This window comes from Notothenia coriiceps, unplaced genomic scaffold (assembly GCF_000735185.1).
Source record: "Notothenia coriiceps isolate Sejong01 unplaced genomic scaffold, NC01 NC01_scaffold00038534, whole genome shotgun sequence".
Taxonomy (NCBI): Eukaryota; Metazoa; Chordata; class Actinopteri; order Perciformes; family Nototheniidae; genus Notothenia; species Notothenia coriiceps.
In genome coordinates, this window is record NW_011371235.1 from 1 (window position 1) to 14,111 (window position 14,111).

Genomic DNA, 14,111 nt, shown 5'->3' on the forward strand with positions numbered 1-14,111 from the left:
AATGTAATGGCAACGAGAAACAAGAACTGAGATTTACTCTTTTATTAATGTCCAAATGTTACCTGAATGTAAACAATGGTACAATAAATGTGTTCTGTACACAATTAAAGTTTGGATAATGTGTAAAATGTTGATGTGTACTTTTTTTAATGTTATTTTGTATACACACATTCCTGTGGTGGGCCATTCCCTCTGAGGCAGACCCATGTGAACAGTAGTCAACAACCGGTCGGTGGGGTCGTGACGACGCTCGGGACGTGATGGACGTCACGTCATTGTGGGCAGGATGCTCGTGTTACGGTGTCGACGTCAGTACAGAAAGCGAAATTAACTGTCAGGGAAAGAGGAATCGGCATTCGAACAGCAACATACTAAAGGTACATTTCTATCTGGTGTTTATATTGTAGCTTTGTTTGTTTTATTGGCTTATATCAAGGGTAAAGATGGACCCATATGACGTGTCTGTCTCAATCCCCCCGCTGAGATCTATGGCTGAGATCAAGTGCTGTGCGCTGTTTTAAATCTACGCCGGGTTAATAATTTCAAAAATATGTCTTAATTGTGTTTATAGTTAGTCTGACTCCTCACCTCATGTAAGATAATACCGTGTGTAATTGTAACGATAAGCGTTGTTAGAGGTTGGGTTTGTTCTCGGTTACTGAATAGTTTTGTTGGGACATCGCTTCCTTTTTTCGGCTTTTCCAGGAAGATGAACCCAGAGGAAGAGAAACGGGCCACGCCATGCAGCAGGTGAGCAGTTTCAAAGGTTAAACCCTAGGTCAAAGTATTGTTTTAAAGGTTATGTGTCGAAACACTATATATTTACTCTATGGAACCAAAGTTTATTTGGAATGGTGACAATTGGTTGACAGGATGTTATGTAATTGTCCTATAACGCCACCCTATTAGTTTACTATCAAGCACATACGATGTGCGTACTGGATACGTTATTTTACAACATCATTTAAATGCCAGTATCCTACTCCATTCATAGCCTACCTTGTTTACAATGAAAAAAGCGTAAATTCTCCTTGAAGGGTAATTCCACCTAATTATCATGTGTTCCCTTATTACATTCTTGTGTTAGGTTCACCTTGCTTAAATTAATGTATTCCATTCTGTGTAGAATATAATACAGTTCAACAGCACCAGGGTTTCAAAATAACCCAAAGGGAGAAAGGATGTATTGCAGGAGTGCAGTAGTTTTATCCAAGTGTACTTTATAATACTTATTGGCATCTCAGTGTATGTATAGTATGTGAATATCCTTTTTTCGTAGTGAGATTTTGCTCACTTATGAATGAATTGTGGCAGCCCTGACAAAATATAGAAACATTTTTGTATGTTCTATTCAAAGCATTGAAATGTCTAATTTGATAATAGTGCACAACCTAAAATCAGTCATACTTACATACACTCTCCTCTGTTATATTATATTGGACACCATTTTTGACATCCTGAATACTTTTAAAATTGGAGTGTTTACATGATGTGTTCTTATTCACACATTTAACATATTTATTTGTAATATTTACATTGTACACATGTTTTTTAGATGTTATATATTAATGGTCATGGGTACTTTTTCATATATTTGTATCAATATATAATGTTACATCTGGCTAGATAATAAAGGTTTAAGTAGGAAAATAAGTCTTGATTGAAGTGACCTTCCTTGGAGAAGTCCAAATCACAGAATTGTTTTCCTAGTTATTAAGGGAAGTGAAACCTAATTGCAATCATTCTTATAATCAGACCCTTTTCAATTATTTTATTCCCCCTTTAAGCCCTGTTTTTGTTCACAACCCATACCTGGATGTAATGAAAGATGACGTCCTCTACCACTTCGGGTTGGGAACAGCAACTCACAACCTACCTGCCATGTTTGGTGATGTCAAAGTAAAGATTCTTATTACATTCATTTGTTTAAAAAATGACCTCTATAAATGTCTTCATTGTGCTAACATGTGTGTTTTTTGTGTGCTATCTTTCAGTTTGTGTGTGTTGGAGGCAGTCCATGGAGAATGAAATCATTCACTGAGTATATTGCTGCTGAGATCCGTATGGAAGACCCAGAGTCAGAGTACCCAAACATCTGTGCTGGAACGGACCGCTATGCTATGTACAAAGTTGGCCCTGTGCTGTCTGTCAGTGTATGTAAGACCTACGATTACTTTGAAATAGTAGTATTCTTAATAAGCAATGTACATAGTATGGACTATAAAGTACTTTGATATTCTAATTTCAACTACATATATTTGAAAAATTGTGTTTGACTTGTCTGTGCTTTATTTTGCAGCATGGGATGGGCATCCCATCTATTGCCATAATGTTGCACGAGCTAATAAAGCTCCTCCATCACGCTCATTGTGAAGATGTTACAATTGTACGTATTGGAACGTCGGGAGGAATAGGTAAGCAAATTATTAGAAATATATTTTCTGTTACCTGAATGCCTGAAAATAGCTCTGGTAATCAATGAATGAATATCATTGTTACGATCATAAAAGTGATGCCAGTTTTCCAGTCAATCTGTATTCATTTAATGAAGAAATTACTTGACTAAGATTCTGTGTGTGGTCAAATGTATTTGCCCTAATATGGGTTACTTTGGTGATATACACTAGTTGATGACATTGAGGTAACCGTTATTGTCCACAAAGACATGTTTATTTGGTTTTACCACGGGAGGGAGCCAAAGTCTCTTAGATTTTGGATCGGTTGCTATCAGGCCTGATGGTGTTTCTCCAGTTTTTAGATAACTGGAATTTCTGTCTTTATTTTTTAAAGTGAGTTATTCATATTTAGTCTGAAATGTTCCTTTTCTTTAGTTGCTTGTGTCACGAACCATTGGATTTGACCATGTGGCTTATATTTGAAGCCCACATACAGTATATAATTAAAGGTCCCATGTCATGCTTTTCTGGTTATTACCCGTCCACTTGTGTGTTATGGTAAATGGTAAATGGACTGTACTTATATAGCGCTTTATCCAGTCTTTAAGACCCCTCAAAGCGCTTTACATACTACATGTCATTCACCCATTCACACCCATTCATACAGAGCAGTGTACCTTACTCTAGGACCTAACATTCACACACATTCACACACCGTTGGCCATGCCATCGGGAGCAACTCAGGGTTAAGTATCTTGCCCAAGGATACATCGACATGTTGACTGCATGGGCTGGGATCGAACCCACAACCTTCTGGTTGAAAGACGACCACACTCCCTCACAGCCACAGTCGCCCTATATGTTATGTAGCTTTGTATGCATGTAAACGGTCTGCAGAGTCACAAACCCTCAAAGTACACCCTGTAGCGAGTAAAACTCTAACACAGAAAATACGTATTTTGGGTATAACGAAGTAACGTTATGGCCAAATGGACCAATCCGCGAGCCGTTACGTTTGGACCAATCCGTGGAATTCCTCACACACACACACACTCGGCGGGACGTGTTGAGGCTCGCTGCTGCGAGGAACGGGACACTGTGAGCTGGCTCACTGGTGTGGGGTCGGCGAGACACCGCGGAATTAAGCCTGAGCACACACACAAACTCCCAGCCAGGCTGCAGGTGTGTTTCGGGCTGGGTTTCGCTGTGTCTCGCAGGCGGCCACTGGGCTCACAGGGAGGGGGGGGGCAGGAGCTCCAACAAGCCGTTTAGGACAGAGAGTGAATACACATACTATACAGAGATGCTATATGAGAAACCAATGTGAGTTTGGAAAATTGCACAATATAAATCTATTTTAGTATACCTCAACAATGGAATTATGATCAGTAGAAATGGCCATGACATGGGATCTTTTAAATAAGGGTATATTGTGATTTGTAGGTTAAGCAGACTATATATGACAAATTCACCTAAAGACATGCAGTATATTACTTCAAATCAAGCTTTAAAAATGTCTTCGGATTTGTTTCATTTTTTAATAAACGTGAACAATGATGCTTATTTTACTTAATATAGAATGTGTCAGTCAGTGTTTCATACATATATTAAACTCACTTCTTCATTGCAGCTTTTTGTACTTTCTGATTATAAATGTATAGCTTATCTCCGTTCACATTTTTGGTGTTCAGGGCTTGAGCCTGGCACAGTTGTTGTCACCAAGAAGTCTATGGATGCTACCTTCCTGCCCAAGTTTGAGCAGGTGATCCTGGGGAAGACCGTGGAGCGTAATACTGATCTGGACCAATGCCTGGCTGAGGAGCTGTTGCAGTGCAGCAAGGAGCTCAACCAGTTTGAGACAGTGATAGGCAACACCATGTGTACACTGGATTTCTATGAAGGTATGACCCTTGATGCATTGATGTGTTGATTACCCCTGTGTTCATTATTTCAGCTATAACCAGCACGGCCCCTAGTAGACCACACACACACACACACACACACACACACACACACACACACACACACACACACACACACACACACACACACACCTTGCTGTTAAATACCAACCAACTATGTGCTACAGTATATGTGCAACATATATATATATGCCGTTAATAACTGTGCAATATATACCTGGCTGCTAAATCCTAAGAACTGTTACACAATGTGTATTTACTATTTTGTAAATGGTGTAACTTTTTTATTTTATTCATTATTTATTTTAATGTAAGTTTTTTTTTTTTTACTTTAATAATTTTTAATGTATGGTTCTACGTAACATTAAGCTGTCTTTTGCTCTTTTTATGCTGTAACAATGTACATTTCCCCTCTGTGGGACTAATAAAGGTATTCTGATTCTGTAATGTTCATCTTTTCTGTCTGACCAATCACCCACGCAGGGCAAGCCCGTCTGGATGGGGCATTCTGCTCCTACACCGAGAAGGATAAACAGGACTACCTCAAAAAAGCCAGTGAAGCAGGAATCTGCAATATAGAAATGGAGTCATCAGTTTTTGCTGCCATGTGCAAACTGAGTGGTCTACGAGGTGAGCAAATATAACAGCATTACTGAATATTATAGCTGACAATTGTCACTATATTGAAACACAGAAAATTGTCTTTGCCTCGTTGAGTTTCTAACATGTATTTCTTGTTGTTTAAAGCGGCTGTGGTTTGTGTCACGTTACTGGATCGTCTGAAGGGGGATCAGATGAACAGCTCTCATGAAGTTCTTCAGAGTTACCAACTACGTCCTCAGATACTGGTCGGAAACTACATTAAGAAGCTCTTAAAGGCCAAAGCAGGACGTAGCTGCAACAGTGCAACAGTATAAGCATAAATCGTCTCACAATGCAATTATTCAGCTTAAAAAATATATATATATATGTTATCCTGCTCTCACCAATAGCCATGCATTACCTTTATTACCTCCAGAATAATGACTTAAGAAGTAATGCCTATTTATTTATCCTTGGCAAATATTAAGTTGGTCTATTTCACTGTTTTTAATAAATTCCATTACACTATATCACTTTTGATTCCTATTCATTTTGACTTAAATGTTGTGGAGCAGCTTAATTAGTCATAATTAGTACTGCCTATTTCTTTTGTTGATATACAGTATATGATATGATAAATATAATATTTCCTGAATCATTTTAGTTAAACAAAACTACCTTAAACGGTAATTAGAGACATGTTCCATGAAAACTACACAGCAACTAAATGTAACTTAATAATGCGAAATAAAGTGAATGTCACATCATTATTTAATTCTAATAGAGTCTGAAGTTCTCTGTCTCATCAGATTTGACATTATCCTGTTGCTTTTTCTCAGTGCAAGGAGACCTTTGTGTAAGCTGAAGGTTTGTTGCATGACCAGCATCATGAACACTGCAGGCTACTCTTGAATGATGGTCTCTCTTGAAACATTAATTTGGCTGATGAAATCATCCTTTCCCCTAAACCGCAAACATATCAAGAACATTTTCCTCCTATATTTTGCTAAACAAGCTTATCATTTGAACCTCCTTAACCGTTTTGCTAAATAAATTGAGGACCATGAAGATAATTACTTTTAAAACTGGTCTCTATGTGTTCAACTTGAATTTGTATCTTCTATAATAAACAATTTCAGAATTTTGTGGCTCATTTTTCCAAGTAAAAGCCTAACTACTCCACATTTTTACAGCAAAACTTACATAAGGTTACATTTAAGTTCACATTTGATGGTCTGACTAAAAACAAGAGTCACATTTAATATTAGTTGGTGAAATAGTCATTCAAAAAATTATGATCAGATCTGTTGTTCCTTCTTATGAACCCATTTCAATCAGAATTGGCTGGATTGCTATGGACATAATTCGTACTGTATGCTTTTGGAGCAAATTATACTCAAGTATCAGGCTAACAAGTATCCGGTGTGGAGAACATATCGACCTCCTTGCGTCTGCGCTGTTACCGCCATGCTTTAAGGATGCTAGGGTATATGGTCACATAGGATGCTTGAAACCGCTTTGCGCGTCAGAGCAAGAGAGGAGGGGCTGTTGCGCGCTCCCGTGCGTGCGTGCCCACCCTTTCCCATCCGATCCTACTCAGATCTATTCGCTGACTCAGTGCCTTAAGCAGCATCACCGTTCACCTGAAGAGAGCTACAGCCTGCTCTGCGGAGAAATACATCAGCCATGGCCAAAACAGCAACCGGTAAGCGTGTTTCAGCTGCTCTCGTTAGAAATGATGCATGCATGGATGGATGATGGATGGATGGATTGATGGACTTATTTCTGCTTGAGCGCGGGTCGGCCCGGTATTGTCTAGGTGGTCGTGCTTTTGTAATGGCTCCACTCAGACATTTTATATATCGAATATTTAAAACTAAAATTACCCACCTTGATATATGTATCAAGGGTAAGCTATTGTCCCAGCTAAAGAGTCAATGACAGAAAGGATAAAGGTTTACAAGCCAAACATCTTCGTCATTACAGAAATGTTTCCTCCATTATCTTCATCTGCGTAAATGTGACTTTATTTGCTTTGATCGTATATTGTGTAACAGTTTTGTAATTAGATGACGCGGATTGGCCTTTGACAGCTTTATTTACTACGCCGTATACCTGCGGTTCATGCTACAGCGGCCCCAACATGCAGCATAATGCAGACGGACCCCACCCAAGATGCTGTGCTGCCGACCTTTTAGCAGACAACGAAGCTGAGAGGAATCCATCCCTCTGAATTTTATACCACTTATATTTTGTTATTCAAAACGTGTTTTTAAGACCCTAAACCTCTCCTGAAAGGTTGTTTCATCCGATTATTCATTTAGGATTGCTCCTAATCTCAGTGCCTTTCTTCCCTTGTGTCTTTCTTGCCTAGGATGCATCACAAGCTATGACGGATAGGCTGCCATGTATTTTGCACACAAAAAAAATACCCTACTGGCATTTGAATAAAGAAAAATGTAGCGTAGGAGTTAGCATTTGTATTAACCACAGATAAGACTGTAGCCTGCATTAGTCATCTCCACTGATGGACAGTTATTTTTAGGCCTTGGGTTTAGCATATTTGTTTTCAGGGATTTGTTTAGTGTCTTGTAAAAATATATTTAGCATTAGTAAGGCCATAAGCAACCATTTGGTTTCCCTTAAGTACAGCAGGGTGTGCAGGCTGGCTTTATTATGGTATGTGTGGTGGGGTGGAGGAGGAGACAGGTGCATGGCAGGGTGGGATGCAGGCCAGCCCTGCAGCAAGGGGCCGCTGCACACACCGGCCTTTGCAGCAGAAGGCATAGCAGCACTGACAATCTGTAGTCCTCCATGACAAGCCATGTGGGCACTTTGTCAAATACTGCGGGGACCATGGAAAAAGTGACATAAATTGCACAGGAAATTTAAAATAGCTTGAAAGGAACTGATGAAATCAAATCAATGCAGATGTATGAAAGACCTGACCATTTATCAGCTGTTTTTGACAGCTATGCAGCAACATCAATAAGGAGAAGATAAGACAGATGAAAACACAAGCTTCTTATTATTGTGATCATAAACTGTGAGTTCACCCGGAAATTAATAACTTGACACAGAAGCCTTTCATCACCCAGATTGCAAGAGGATTCAAGACAGAGCATTCCTGTGTCATGATTCAAATTAATCAGACATTGTTTAACGAGAACATCAAAATAATATAATCATAGACCCCATGATAATCAATCGGAGTTATCATATGATGCTAAACGTTTCATTTAGTCTTTATCTGGATATCTGTCAAGCATATTTATACTTTTTATGTTTTTCAGGCTGTCTGTTTCGGTTTTTACAAGTAACATAGAGAGTCTCACCAGAATGCTATTGTGTCTTTTTTTCTCACAGCATATAAAGAGAAGATGAAGGAGCTGTCCGTCCTCTCCCTCATCTGCTCCTGCTTCTACCCAGAGACACGCAAGACACTTGTGTGTGAGTTTGAAGGTACGTATCAGCTCAATAATGTATTATCTTCTGAAACAAAAAGTCTCCCCACAATGGATGTTTTATCTTTCCTGAAAATACAGATGATTGTAATAATGACATAATGTTGGACTTATAAATTGTCATAATTGTCTTATTTCCAGACATGGAGGTGAAAGCTTTGAACAAGCGAGCTTCTGGCCAGGCCTTTGAGGTGATTCTCAAGCCTCTGTCTCCAGTGTCAGATGTGGCTCACAACCTCCCCTCACCCCCAAAGAGGGCTATTTCTTTGGAGGACATTGAGAAGAAACTGGAGGCTGCTGAGGACAGGAGGAAGGTAAGCATGTAACCTGTTTTGAAATAGCTTTAGGTTTTTGAAATGGAAAGATGAAGCACAGATTGGATGTCAAACCAGTCAAAATCAATCAATTGGTCTTGTTTTGGTTTTTAGTATCAGGAGGCCCAGGTGATGAGGGCTTTGGCAGAAAAGCGCGACCATGAGAGGGATGTGTTGCTAAAGGCCATGGAGGAGAACAGCAACTTCAGCAAGATGGCTGAGGAGAAGCTCCAGTATAAGATGGAGCAGATCAAGGAGAACCGTGAGGCCCATTTGGCAGCCATGCTCGAGCGTCTACAGGAGAGGGTGAGAAATGCAGAGATATCACTTTTTTTATTTTTCCTCCAAGCCTGAGTATAATTAGGTTTGGGGCCCCATCTGATGACTAATGTTGTACTTTCTGTTGCGGTGTGTTTAGGAGAAACATGCAGCTCTGGTGCGCAAGAACAAAGAGCTGAGGGAAGAGCTGACAGCATGAGCCTCACACAGTCCTGACTTCCATGATCCATCAACGTCCCGTCATCAAACCCCTCCCTCTTCCTTGCCCTGCCCTCTCTCTCCTCAGAAAAGACCCAACTCTGGAGGCTGAGAGGTCTGAAGATCTTACCACCACATCACACCACACCTCACCACCAGTACTCACCACTATCAGTATTATCCGTGGATACAAACATCAATAACAACGATCTAGAGAGTTGAATGGAGTTGTTGATTTAACAGAAAATGTGAGATTATGGCTTTTATTTTGTAAATACTTTTCCTTAAAAAGTCTTTCTTTCTTTCTTTCTTTCTTTCTATCTATCTATCTGTCTATCTTTGATGGTAGGTAAAGTACATGCAAAGATTGTACTGTACTGCACTGTACAATTTCAAACATTTTGTTTGTGATTGATTAACGTTTCAGTTCTTGAAATTTGACTATACAACCATTTTCTTGTGAAAGCCGTTGGTGTTGTGAGTTGGCTGTAGACTGGCATTTGCAGTGTTTTCTGATGATGTCATGATGATGATGTTTCTGTGTCTTTGTGAAGAATGACGGACGGTGTAGCTACACCACAGGCTCCTTTTGAGATATCAACGTATCCTATCTGTATCTTCCTCACGCACACCCACTCATTCTCAACACGCACGCTTTGAACTTAACAATACGCCACAGATCCATAAAGTGTCCACCTTCTCTGAAATGAGCTTGATAATGAACTAGAGAGGGCCTTTTTTGTTATTAAGAATATCTTTTCCCAATGGGAGTTTATACACTTGCAGATTCCCAGTTACCCTAAAAACAACCTTTCTCAATGAATCCATCTTCAGCTAAGTACTTAGCTCTGTTATATACACAGTATTTGGGCACTACGCTCTTGAATGTTTTGACACCAGACTGGTACCATGCAAATTGTCTTGGACAGTGGAATGTGCTGTTGCTCCCACCTTGATATTGATAGTGTGAACATACGAATGTCTGTGTGGGTGTGTATGAATGCTAATTTACCACAATGCACCATTAGCCTCTGCTCTCTTTTGGGGATTAGATGGAGAATGGATGCAGAATGCTTTACATTCAGCACCTGAACTAGTATCTTTTTAATATCAATGCCACTGATATCTGCCTGCATCCTCTGCTGCTTGTGTTTCTCCCTTCATATATTTCTCTGTGAAAGCTTTGCTGAATAAAGGTTTGAGGTTCTGTGAACATGGCATGCACCATCTAATAGTTTTCTGCGCTAAAAGAAGAGGGAAAATGTAAACTGCCAAATAAAGTAACCAGTTATCTACACATCATGAGAATCACCGTCTTCCCTGGTGGATTTTTTATTAATACATTTGGTATACTGTAGACTCTTTTTGGCATAGTTAAAACATATAGTCCTATTCCTTGAGGGTTAGACTTACATTAAAAATATAAAATAATTATCAGGTATGCATAAGACAAGTTGTTCCACTAGGTGGCAGTGACACCAAAGAAACCAAGCTGGAGCCCATACCAATCGAAAAGTAGGCCAAAAAATAATAATATGCCCAATCCTTATATTGAAGAAATACACCTTTAAAAAAAAAAACACAGATAAAAATTCCAGATAAGGTGTGTTTGATATTTTATGAAAGTAATGATTTGTAATTTAAATAACACCCTCATCCAGAAGGAGAAGGGTTTGTGTCATTCATCAGCACTCAGGACATCGAATGCAGACACTCTTATACATGTACATGTTTTAAATTGACTTATATTTCAAAGGAAGACTATACAGTTTTGTAAAAGAAATTAAGAGACCACTCCAAATGTTTCTTAAATCTCAATCTCTACATGTATGGCAGCCATTCCATTACAGTGTCTGTTGAATTCCCACACTGAGAAATGTTGTCAGTAGTTTATAGAATAACATTTTTATTTTATTGTACTCAAACACATTACTTGAAATAGTAAAACCAGAGAAACTGATAATGCTGCAGTGGTCTTTTCATTTTTTCCAGAGCTGTATATAAATATACATATGTCATAAATAGCGTGTGGCCTAAGCCTTGAGAAACAAATTACAGCCTTCCCCTCCTGGAAGCCCGAGGTGTTGCATGGATGCATAAAACTGAGTTACTAATAAACACTAACACCTAAATAAATCAGTGATTCTCAGATTGTCCCAAAAACAAAATCATGCTGGACAGTGATTTATAGCTCCAGCTGTATTGTTGTTACTTTTTAACCTCTTTCTTACAATGTCCCCATCCTGTTCACACTATTGTCTCCGTTTCAGACCAACCCAGGCTGGTGAGGTCAGGGCAACATTGTAAAGGATTTCCTCTGACTCTTAATGATTTCCTGGGTATTCATAGGGGCAACAATGTTCTCAGATTCGGTTACTTACCTGGCACACAGTAAAGGAATGCCTTTCAGTCAATAACTGGGACCTTATTATCTCATGATTAACTTCCACTGGACTGAAACAAAAATGCACCTGCAGATTATGTCATTAGGGAAGATACATTCATAATCACTCGGAAGGCTGTAAGTCTGCATATATAAGGAACAAATATCAACCTATTATACATTAGGCAATCAGACTGTAAAGGAGCAAATGCAACATGTTTTAAACTTTTTACACAATTTATTGGTACAAAAATATTACAAATAGATACAAGAAGGCAAGTTTCAAATGTTCAAGTGGTTAGTTTTCCAATAATGGCACATATTAAATGTTTGTTTAACGCCACAAGTTCTCATACCACTAAAGATGAAGACCAAATTAAGTGACATTATGTTAAAAACAGACATCCGCCATTGACAAATGTAGAAGTGTGGTCTACAAAACATTACCTCTACATCTGTGCTTACAGTATTCATGTATTCATGGCCCATATGTCACGTCATGATTTCAGTTCTCAGCCCGTGGACAGTGCATGTTAACAAATTTAGTGAAACATAGACTAACATAAAATCATTTATAATTCCTTTCTTTAGAGTAATGACATACTGAGGACGATCTCTCCAACTTATTCTGTATATTTAATAAAATAAATTCAGCTTGCTTTGTTCCCCTGTATTTTATTGCTATGAGGAAGGTTGTCCGCCTAGTCTATGGTGGTGGGCACAGCTCAGCTGTTGCCTTCAGTCCAGTTGTTCAGAAGGCCCCAATTTCCGTACCCCACGGCCTGTAGGGCTTTGAGAGGGTGGAGGAGGGGCTCACTGTGCCGAGGGCTGTCGGGGACACCAGGGGGAAGGCACCGAAGGAGAGGGGGAAGGCCGACAGCGAGGAGAGGGATGAAAGGAGTGGGGGCAAAAGCTTGGATGTTGGCACAGACAGACTGAGGGTCAGCGAGCCGTTCGGGGGCACCCTGAGGTTCTCTGTGTGGGGCATGACACCCAGTCTGGAAGTCCCAGATGCCTCGCTGGAGGGGGAGGAAGATGTGGAAGAAGAAGAGGAGGAGGGTGGGCTACTTTTGCTTCTGGATGCAGGTGTCCTGCCCAGAGGGTGTTGTAGGAGTAGGGGGTGGTGGAGATGGGCATGGGCAGTCCCGTATGCTGAGCCCCAGGCTAAGTGTTCCAGTCCAGTGTGCACCTCCCTCTGAGAGGCGTAGTTGCTGAGGTGGGACACCAAACGTACACGCAGGGGGTCTGTCCCATCCCGGCCTTCGATAATGCTCAGGTAGCGAGCTGTCTCTGCCAGGCACTCTCTGAAGCCAAGAGAGCGGTAATCCTTAGCGAGTGCATGAGCCTCAAAGAAACCTGTCGGGAGAGGATCAGAGGGGTTAGACATGTGATTCATAGCAGACGCATTTTCCATTAGCGAATCATAGCATTCATTTGGACAGCCAAAGAAAGGGTATGTTACCTTTGCCACCAGATGCATGAAGCATCTTTAAATGGTCCACAGTCATTTGTAAAATTTCAGCTTTTTCCAATTTAGCTGATCCCTATAAAAAGATGGAAAAGACATTGTCACTTTTGCAATACTGATATTTCCTATGCTGTGTTCATAGAACAAACATAAATTGGCAAATATGAGCCTTCTCATAAGGAAAGAATGCAAGTAACGTTTACCTGTTTCTCAAAAGCACTTGGCACCAATCTTCTCAACTCTGACAGACTGCTATTGATTCGGTCACGTCTCCGTTTCTCAATAATCTGTCAATTGGAAAAATACACAATGTAATGTAGGTCACAGGTGGCAGGGACACATTGGGATCAGCAGTGCGTAACTTGGCACCAAAAATAATGAGTTATCGTACCCCTCTGCGCCTTTTTCTAGCTTGAACTTGGGTGGTTGTGGAGGGTGACATCGAGCCGTGAGAATCAAGTTGACTGAAAGGTAAAACAGCAAAAGTTATTATTTTGTTTAAACAAGACATAGCAAAGTTTCTCTGAATGTATCAACAATTCCAAGATAACTAATTCAACTTCACATAAAACGAAATAGAAATGTTGCATACGAATTTGCGTTTTCGGCAACAACAAAAAAGTGAACTTACCCATTTTCGTCACCACTATCCTTCTCCACCTCAATATTGTCGTCCAGGTCGCTCTCCGAAGAGCTGTAATTGTGGCTTCGCTTCATTTTGCTTCCAACTAGACAGAGATCCAAAGTGTTGCTTTCAGGGACAGCTCCGGTGGTGCACTGACAGCAGAGGGTCTCAAGAACAGTTTAAACATCGGACCTGCTCTGATCATTTTCACACCGCGCACAGGGGGGCGGGACCCCAGAGGGATGTGGGCGGTGCATGAAAAGATTTCAGCCTGTTAAAATCGCGCTGGCATTTGAATGACACATGCTTTACCAGAAAAATAGTTAAGAAAAATCAATGAGCTAGATATCAGAATCAGAATCAGAAACAGGTTTATTACCAGGTAGGTTAACACACACGAGGAATTGTACTTGGGGTTGTGGTGCATCCATAAAATAAAACACAGATAGAAAACTATTTGAAGAAAACTATAATAACATA

At 40.0% G+C, this 14,111-nt stretch overlaps 3 protein-coding genes across 3 annotated transcripts; 2 read left to right on the plus strand and 1 right to left on the minus strand.

Annotated features, from left to right (window-relative positions):
- Nucleotides 1-278: 278 nt before the first annotated feature.
- Nucleotides 279-5,675, plus strand: upp1 (uridine phosphorylase 1). Its single transcript, XM_010797843.1, has 8 exons — nucleotides 279-377; nucleotides 706-750; nucleotides 1,788-1,899; nucleotides 1,995-2,153; nucleotides 2,300-2,414; nucleotides 4,088-4,297; nucleotides 4,802-4,948; nucleotides 5,066-5,675. Exons 2-8 carry the CDS (start codon nucleotides 710-712, stop codon nucleotides 5,233-5,235), a joined length of 954 nt encoding a protein of 317 aa, XP_010796145.1. The 5' UTR covers nucleotides 279-377; nucleotides 706-709; the 3' UTR covers nucleotides 5,236-5,675.
- An 811-nt stretch (nucleotides 5,676-6,486) lies between these two features.
- stmn2a (stathmin 2a) lies at nucleotides 6,487-10,463 on the plus strand. Its single transcript, XM_010797844.1, has 5 exons — nucleotides 6,487-6,605; nucleotides 8,267-8,362; nucleotides 8,506-8,678; nucleotides 8,793-8,984; nucleotides 9,097-10,463. Exons 1-5 carry the CDS (start codon nucleotides 6,587-6,589, stop codon nucleotides 9,154-9,156), a joined length of 540 nt encoding a protein of 179 aa, XP_010796146.1. The 5' UTR covers nucleotides 6,487-6,586; the 3' UTR covers nucleotides 9,157-10,463.
- A 1,263-nt stretch (nucleotides 10,464-11,726) lies between these two features.
- Nucleotides 11,727-13,835, minus strand: LOC104968265 (hairy/enhancer-of-split related with YRPW motif protein 1-like). Its single transcript, XM_010797845.1, has 5 exons — nucleotides 13,638-13,835; nucleotides 13,398-13,470; nucleotides 13,210-13,293; nucleotides 13,001-13,082; nucleotides 11,727-12,894 (listed from the first exon to the last, which is right to left on the minus strand). Exons 1-5 carry the CDS (start codon nucleotides 13,721-13,723, stop codon nucleotides 12,290-12,292), a joined length of 930 nt encoding a protein of 309 aa, XP_010796147.1. The 5' UTR covers nucleotides 13,724-13,835; the 3' UTR covers nucleotides 11,727-12,289.
- Nucleotides 13,836-14,111: the final 276 nt, after the last annotated feature.